Source organism: Syzygium oleosum, unplaced genomic scaffold (genome assembly GCF_021117445.2).
Source record: "Syzygium oleosum isolate NSW1041296 unplaced genomic scaffold, Sole_v2.1 Sole_v2.16, whole genome shotgun sequence".
Taxonomy (NCBI): Eukaryota; Viridiplantae; Streptophyta; class Magnoliopsida; order Myrtales; family Myrtaceae; genus Syzygium; species Syzygium oleosum.
The window spans coordinates 237,487-246,407 of record NW_026607500.1 but is presented as its reverse complement, the minus strand read 5'-3'; the positions used below and the strand labels follow the sequence as shown (position 1 = coordinate 246,407).

Sequence of the window (8,921 nt, the reverse complement as noted above, 5' to 3'; positions counted from 1 at the left end):
CCGACCTAGTAATGGAGTCAACTAATATCAGCAACCAACCTAGACAATACTAGAAGGAGATAGATAAGAGCGCTGCTGATTATCTAGGAAGGATTATGACCAAATCTTATCCTAGCCAAATACTGATGCTATCAAAGAAGGATCTCAAGTAAGGATTGATAAACATCAGTTTCAAAGGTATGGTACCTGTTAAATTTCTACCTTGGATAGGAGAATCAAATTTTATGATTATCCTCTAACGTGCCTCACAAATCTTTAGATGGATTTATTATGACTCTTAATGATAATAGTTTTAGATAGTTGCTAAAGTATTGATGATTCATATTGATATTATTTCATGTCATAAGTATAAGAAATAACATGCATTTATTGCAAAACATGGCATGTGTAATGCTTGTATACAATAGGAGCATCAATATCTCCTTTTGCAAATGATGCAATTGCTACATGTTATATTCTCAATGCATTTGAGATTCTTTTTGCTTAAGAAAAATCCCTTGACGTTGAAATCAACCATCTCATGCTTTCATGTATTTGGATGCAAATGGTATATTCTCAAGAAAACACTAATGCTAATGTTGGTAAATTTGAACCAAGGGCTCATAAAGGTATATTTCTTGATTATTCTTCTCCTGGTAGAGCATATCCTATATTTTCTTGTGTTTGACTGAAATCTGAAAATGAATTGAAAATAATCTTCCATTATTTGAAAAGGAAAATTTGCTTTTATTTTCCTAAAGAGATATGCATTTTTCGTGTAATATAAGGGCTACACGTTTTTGTGTATTAAATTAGGGTGTGTTTATTTTACTGAAAACTTCTTGTCATTGGAAATTGTTTTCAGGAAATTCAATTTCAGGGAATATAAATCATTTTCTGGTGTTTGTTTGTGCCGAAAACAAGTTGAAAAAAATTACTTTCATGGCATTTGATGATAAGAGAATCCATTAGAGGCAGCTTCTATACTTCAAAATCATAGAAAATGATTCCTTCAGGAAAGTTACTTTTGCCAATTTAAACTTACTATTTTCAATTCAGAAAAAATGCTTTCCGTTGATCGAGTAGTTTTCCCTCATGCAAACACTTAAAACTGTGGAAACAATTTCTCAAAAATGGTTTTTCATTAAACAAACCGATCCTAAAGAGCAAAATAGTCCGCCATGATGTGCGGAGACCACAAGCTAAGAGGACCCAAGCATATAATGTTGGCGATCGAGACTGAAGCATATTTCTAAAATTTGATTGATATATAACCATCCTATCCGTACGCTGGAGATGCCATAAGCAAAAAGTCGGTTCTTTTTGTTCCATGAAAGGAACCAACTCTTTAAAACAAGTATTGATGCAAAGCTGGGGATGGAGGATGAACGAACCAGACAAAAACAGGAATCTTAATGTCATAACATAATAAGAAAAACTTAAAGTGGTTCCAATCTCACATTTTTCCCCATAAATTCCAGAAATCCATTTTGAATTATAAACACATTATACCAATTGAGTCACAAATTGTGCTTTACATATAAACAGATAAGTCTCTACAATTTTAAATCATGATTCCTTCAAGTCAAGGGGGTGAGGTGGCGTGATTGTGTATCATATATAATTTGTTCCCTCGCACGATGTGGGCTCTCTTTGTTTTGCTATTTATTTATTTTTATAACCCAGGATTTCGATTGTAATTGGTCGGCTCCCAGGAGGGGAAATAGTATAACAACGTACCTTAAACGCCGCCCCCCAAACATTGAGAATTCCTTGAACATTAGTTTTTTTGAAAAATATTTTCCACTAAATCTCACTTTCCCTAGGGTTAATTCCAATAAAAATCCCAAACCCGTACTCTCGACTCAAAACTATTCTGTTAGTATTTCATTCCATATATCGTTAAAATGCATACGTGTGACGTGGAGAATTACAAATCTAATCAGGGGTACTGATTAACAATTTGTAGTTAGAAGAAAATTAATTTGAGACAAATCTATCATGTTGTATTGATTGTGTATCAATTTGAGATTTTTAATGATATTAACCCTTTTTTGTAAAATAAATGCCTAAAAAGATTTGGGTAAAGCTGCAAATGAGTACTCAAGAGTTTTGCAAAATTTAGGTCATTTGACAATCCATCCTTTCTATTTAAAAAATATTTATTATTAGATCAAAAGGGTATGTGAATAATCATTTTAGAATAGGTCAATACCACGAAAAACCCCAAACTGGTACATCTATGACATATTTACCCAAAACTAATTTTTTGATCACGAAAAATCCCAAACTGGTGCACATGTGATAATTTTAAACCAAACTAATTTTTTTACTACCAAAAACATAAAACTGGTACATTAGTGATAAATTTATCATATGTTAAATTGGATTAATACTACGAAAAATCATAAATTGGTAAATCTGTGACAAACAGAGGAGTAAAACCCTAAACTGGTATACCCGTCAACTACCACATGTCATTCAACTTAGCAATTTCATGGTAAAATTTAACGCAAACTAACGGTTGGTAAATTTGTCACAAGTGTACCAGTTTGGGGTTTTTGGTGGTCAAAAAATTTGTTTGAGGTAAAATCTGTCATAAGTGTACCGGTTTAGGGTTTTTTGTGATATTAACCCTATAAGACTAACTAATTTGACTTTAAAAAACAAGCGAGGGTTGACGAAGGAAATTCGCGTGGGAATCTATAGAGGGGAGCGACCACAAACCCAGAAAAATAAACCGAAAATTTAGAAAGGGCGGCTAAGGGGTAACGCATTATTTAATGGCCGAATCTGCCTCTCTTTGACGGTAGTTAGTCTCCAGATGTCAAAATCTCATTGAATTACACCTCAACCTCCTCTGGTTTGAAGTTTGAACCGACCTTCCTAACCTTCCTTACGAGGAAGCCACGGATAACTCTCTTCTTTTGACGCTTTGCGGATTCTTTCCATCGCCAAATTAGAAAATGTTAGAGGTGTCCAAGGAGACATCTGTACCAAGTGGACCTCTTTTCACTCTTGTGATTAGAGGGCATCGAAAACCTTTCCTCCGCGTGCACCGGACTTTCTTTTTCCATACTTAATCTAGAAGTATGGAAGTAGATGTGCGGTTCTTTAGAGGCTCATAAAAACACATTGTTGGTTCTATAGATCAGTTAAGTCCAGGCGTTTGATCTATATACGTGGCCCATATCCATAGCAATTTGCATGAAATTGATAGGATTCGGACAAATAACTTCTCGTTCTTGAATTGAAAATTTCTTAACACACCCGATCATTTGTGAACCCCAAATTGACTATCTCCTTTATCAGTGAACCCTAAATTGACATAGGCTGGACATGCTACCCTAGACTCTACATGGGAACCCAGCGCTCATGCCGGGAACCACCGCGAACGTCCCATGATGCCCAGCAATTGAGGTCAGGTCACTCGAGGCCGGGCCTGGGTCCCCTGAGGCTGATCCATGAACCCGAGGACTAGGCTCGCGTCTCAGACCGCGGGCTTGATCTCATGCACTAAAGCCCCAATGCCCGACACTCGAGCCCGAGACATAGGGTTGTACTAGAGATGTTTTCTTCAACGTGTATTCAATAATTTTTCTGTAATAGATATAAGAAAATTACTTTCATATTATTCGCCATATACAACCATACATAGAAAAATTCCTTGAAAATTAGTTTTTAGAAAAAAATATTTTCCAGCAAATCACATTTTCCGTGAAACAAATTCACAAAGATTTGGGTAAAGCTGCATTTGTATACTGAAGGTTTTTTCAAAATTTTGGTTTATTGACTATCCATAATATATGTGTATGTACACCAGGTTGACTGTCTCCTATATATACACCTCCGCCGCCCCTTTTAATTCTCGCAACAAGAAGAACAGTTTCGTTCCTATTACTTTCATAACTAATAGCGATGAGCTTTCCTTGTTTAGGCAAAGAAGTTGTGCGTCTTTGTAGTGCTTCATGGCTCCAACTAGCCCGCCTCTGCAGGTCCTTTTGCTTCCTCTTTTCTTGCATTTACCGCTTCCTGCTCCTCCGAGTCAACTCCTTTTGCATCCAAGTTTTCTACTTCGTCTTCCTCTCGTTCCTTGGCTTCTGGGTCCTCAAGGACTTAAGGCCACGGACCAATTCCTTTAGGCCTAGGGATTTGGATCTGTTCTTCACCTCTGTCTCCGCGGCAACCGTCTCGAGCATGTCCACGGTGGAGATGGAAGTCTTCTCCAACTCCCAGCTTGTTGTGATGATCGTCCTGATGTTCATCGGAGGGGAGGTCGTCACTTCCCTCGTCGGGCTTCACTTTAGGAAATTGAAACTGCGATGGCTCATCAAAACCGAAGTAAAAGTCGCCTCCGTCAATACCAATCTCTGCCCTTCGAACCCAACAAACGACATTGTTAACCACATAGAGTTAGGTGTAGTAGCGAATTTAGATTGCCGGAACTCACAAGTGGAGCCTCAATTGTACAGACCGCAAGATGAGCCCTTAGATCTTGACCATTTGAAATATTGTTCTGTTAGGTTTTTGTGTTTTGTAGTGTTAGGTTACCTTATAGGAGTCCATGTTCTCGGCCTTGCCGCAGTTTCGCTCTATATGGCACTTATTTCTAACGCAAGAGACGTGCTAAAGAAGAAGGGTCTCAAAATGGTGACCTTTTCCATCTTCACCGTCGTGTCGACCTTTGCTAGTTGTGGGTTTGTCCCGACGAACGAAAACATGATCATCTTCAGCAAAAACTCCGGCCTCCTCCTAATTCTCATCCCTCAAGTCCTTCTTGGGAACACACTGTTCCCGTCGACCTTACGGTTCACGCTTTGGCTCATGGGGAGATTCAGCGAGAAAGCAGAAATCAAGTACTTGTTGAGCAGAACAGGTGAAGTTGGTTACAAGCACTTGCTTCCGAGCGTCTACTCGTCGCTACTGGTGGTAACGGTGTTGGGGTTTATTGGTGTTCAGTTTATCATGGTTTGCTCGATGCAGTGGGATTCGGAGGTGTTGAGTGGACTGAGCACGTATGAGAAAATCGTGGGCGTGATCTTTCAGTGCGTGAACAGCAGACATACGGGCGAGACGATTGTCGATCTGTCCAAAGTTGCTCCTGCCATCTTGGTGTTATTCGTCGTCATGATGTGAGTCTCTCTCTCTCTCTCTCTCCCTCCCTCCCCTAGCCATTCACGAATAGGAAATTTGGCTGGCGATAAGGAATAGTACAAAGGAATGTACATAAATTCCTGTCTATGATAGCGACCCCCACAGCATTAAAACTTACAACCTTTTACAAAAGAGTATGTACATATATTAAATTTTGCAAATTAATCTTATAATAACAAATTAGATGGGCGTCTAGAGATGCGAAACATCGTCCAATTTGATTGTCGACATGGGGCACACTGCCGTGAAATATAAGCAAAATGGTTTGGATGCATTTGAAAATGACCGCATCATCATGATGTCAACATAGATTTGATTTGTTCGTACATTAACAAAATATTCTCTTTAGGAAGTTTGCTAAACTAATTGCATTATTGAAGGATGAATAATTTAGAGCATTCTTCTGCGGCATTATTGAGGTCCCTTCTGTGGATTTGGCGCGTTGTCTGAGGTTTCTATGCTCATTCCGTAATAGGTCGAGTCATATCTGTCAACTAGTCTCCATTCGTATTCGAATTGAATTACACGTTGAAAACGCTCTTGAGGTTGAATATTGACAACGAAAAGAAGCTCCAAGTAAAGAGTTTTCTCAAAAACCGTGACCTCTGTTTTCATCGTGGAGGTCCTGTCCAGACAACTAACGAAAACTTTTAATGATGAATTCTCCCATACTAAGATGCCCCAACACGTAAAAACACCCGGGTCAATCCCGTGATGTGCTTTACTAAATCGACGCATTTTCCCGACACATGATTTTCAGGAATCGATGAATAGGGACTTCACTGAAATAGATTAATTTAATAGAAATGCCGTTTTCTTTAACATATGGGTCATCCAATGAATGTTTCCGAAACTCTCGTCAAATTGTTTTGTGATTTACTTTTGAAACATCAATCAAACATAACAAGAGAACAATTGGTGTTTGGCGGGCGAGTTGTGAATTCCTTCACGCAATTCAATTAGAACTCTGTGTAACTAGCCAATTGGAGACCTTCCTTTTAGCCACAGACGAAGGGCTGCAATTAGAGGCGAATTGAATATCAATTCCCGGTGTCCTGAGTTAGAACTACGAGAAAATAGGTAGTTGCGTTTCAATTGACTTATCTAAAGAGTGCACTATACAATGAGTACTTACAGAAAGGAGTGTACAAAAGCCGACATCTACCTCGTAAAGGCGTGCTTCTTTCCAAACCTACCACCACGCCCGATAATAATTACCATCCACCATACCACTACCAACTGTTCTAAAAGTTTAAGTTGATAATATGTAATTGAGGAGGCAAATAGGGGCTCGAAAGATTTAAACTCATTACTCTGATATCATGTGAGATTTTGTGAGATCACTGTTAACTGTCCTAAAAACTTAAGCTGTTAGATGAATGCGCAGTTTCATATTATTTTATTTAACACCATCCACTAAGTATACTTATACGTGTATGATCTTCAGGTATCTTCCGCCTTACACGTCGTTTCTACCGGCGAAAGGTGGTGAGAGGCTCCCGGGAAACAGCAAAAGAAGAGAGCCGAAAAGGAGTTACAAGAAACTGTGGGAGAATCTCAAATTCTCACAGCTCTCCTACCTGGCCATCTTTATCGTCATGGTCTGCATCACGGAGAGGAAAAAGACGAAGGAAGATCCCCTCAATTTCAACGTCTTGAACATCGTGGTGGAAGTGATCAGGTAAAGCATCTTTGTTTCCCTTCCTCTCCTTTTCGTCCCGTCTTTTAAATTTAAATGCGGATAACCATATTCATAGATGGTCATAAAGAAATGGTACGTGGTGCGAAATGATTTTTAAATTCTGTCACTGCAAATTCTACAAGTTTCAAGATTTTTCAGGTATGAATGAAATAGGGATAAGTGCACTGAAAGTCCTAAAACTTATCGCGAAAGTGCAATTGAGTCCTAAAAATTTCGAAAAGTGCAATCAAGTCCTAAAATTTGTCAAAAAAGTGTAATAGAATCCTAAAAATTTTACAAAAATGCAATCAACGGAATGACTTGATTTGAGTAATTTGAGAAATTTTAGGACTTGATTGCACTTTTTGAAAGTTTCAGGCCCCAATTGCACCTCATGACAAGTTTTAGGACTTAATTGCACTTTTTGAAGGTTTTATGATTCAATTGTACTTTCGTGACAAATTTAAGGACTTTCAATACACTTACCCCAATAAAATAAAAGGGAACCGGACAACCGAAATCAAATAATTAATATTTTTTTCAATAGGATGGAATCGGGAGGCATTGCTTTTCACTAGTTGAGTATTCTCATGGTTACAAAGCACCATCCCTCGTTACCACCACCTCAAATTCCTCACAAAAAGTCCACGAAAAGTTGTCCATCGTACCCTTCCATTGGAAGCCACTCTACCTAGGCATGTGAATGCACGTTTCCACACACGTGCTTGACCGTTTGCTTGAGTCAAGGACAATACCTTTCGAGAATAAGAAACAACGTTGACATTTGGTTGCGCCTTAGAGCTTTGCTAGGATGACCAATCATGATCTCCCCCAGCTCTACGTGAATTTTATTGGTGATAATCAAACATTTGATCCCGCATGCCTAGGAAGAAAAGAACTTGCGTGATTTTCGTAGGTGATGTCCAGTTATTGTCAACATTTTCAACATCTCAATTATTGGATTAAACTATGCATTTTCAACATCTCAATTATTGGATTAAACTATGTCGCGGGACTAACATCACCTATGTCGCCTAGGGCGCTGAATGAAACCAAAAGTAAAACTTCTCTCCTTTTGTTTGGTCAATAGGCACGCCCCCTAAGTGTGACCTCTTCAAATCACACTAACATATCAGTGTAGTGTCAATCACACGTACGAAATACAGGTAAATTCATAGGTGCATTCGAGTCATACAGTTGATGGGCATATGTACACATAACATGAACAAACTTGTGTAATGAAATCTTGGTTTTTGAAATTGTAGCGCATACGGGAACGTGGGGTTCTCGACAGGTTATAGTTGTGAACGACAGCTAAGGCCCGTCGAAGGCTGCGAGGACAAGTGGTACGGATTCTCCGGGAAATGGAGCGATCAGGGCAAAATCATCCTCATCGTCGTTATGATTTTTGGAAGATTAAAGAAGTTCAACATGAAGGGTGGCCAAGCTTGGATACTCTTGTAAGAGAGACAAAAGACCTCTTCACGCCCTACCAGCAAGCAAATGGAACATCACTAGGTTTAGAGACAAGGGCAAATCTGTTAGATGTATGCCCTAAAGTTACCATGTAATAGTTACATGTTAGGGATTTAAGTTGTACTTTCAATTACATTATTTATTTAATGGCAAGGACGCATTCATTCATTTGTCCAATTATTTAAATATATGAATGATTCCATAAGATCAGTTGTGACTGGATCTATTCTTGAGACGTTAAGAATATGTGTGACAGGTTCATAGTTAGATTGAATCTTTAAATTGTTCTCGGTCGATGGATCATTGAGTGGATATTAATGATCCTGTTGAGACCGGTGTGTTCGTAACTTCACCAATAAGTATTGGATACTTAAGGGAATGACGAGTCACGGGTCATTGGATATTGCGATACCCGAGTTAGAACACAGGTGCTTGTATCAGACAAGTTCACTGAACGTGACATGCATAGAACGATTAGCAACATGGAAACTTTTAGCGTGGTCAATGTCTAATCGTTCGTGCTCTGGTCTTGTATGGATAATCCTTAGACCTGAGGTACAGTGTTGACTTGTATGTTGGATGGCTATGGTTCACAGGTGCGCATATTGCCGCTTCGTTGATTCGTCTCTGT

At 38.8% G+C, this 8,921-nt stretch overlaps 1 protein-coding gene across 1 annotated transcript; it reads left to right on the top strand.

Annotated features, from left to right (window-relative positions):
• Positions 1-3,778: 3,778 nt before the first annotated feature.
• LOC115691502 (sodium transporter HKT1-like) lies at positions 3,779-8,347 on the top strand. Its single transcript, XM_030618137.2, has 3 exons — positions 3,779-5,111; positions 6,581-6,814; positions 8,080-8,347. Exons 1-3 carry the CDS (start codon positions 3,898-3,900, stop codon positions 8,276-8,278), a joined length of 1,647 nt encoding a protein of 548 aa, XP_030473997.1. The 5' UTR covers positions 3,779-3,897; the 3' UTR covers positions 8,279-8,347.
• Positions 8,348-8,921: the final 574 nt, after the last annotated feature.

Excerpts from the sequence above, each read along its gene's own strand:
- LOC115691502 (XM_030618137.2), top strand. The coding sequence starts at position 3,898 with ATGAGCTTTCCTTGTTTAGGCAAAGAAGTTGTGCGTCTTTGTAGTGCT. Across the intron at positions 5,112-6,580 it reads GTGTTATTCGTCGTCATGAT|GTATCTTCCGCCTTACACGT; the intron begins GTGAGTCTCTCT and ends TATGATCTTCAG. Across the intron at positions 6,815-8,079 it reads ATCGTGGTGGAAGTGATCAG|CGCATACGGGAACGTGGGGT; the intron begins GTAAAGCATCTT and ends TTGAAATTGTAG.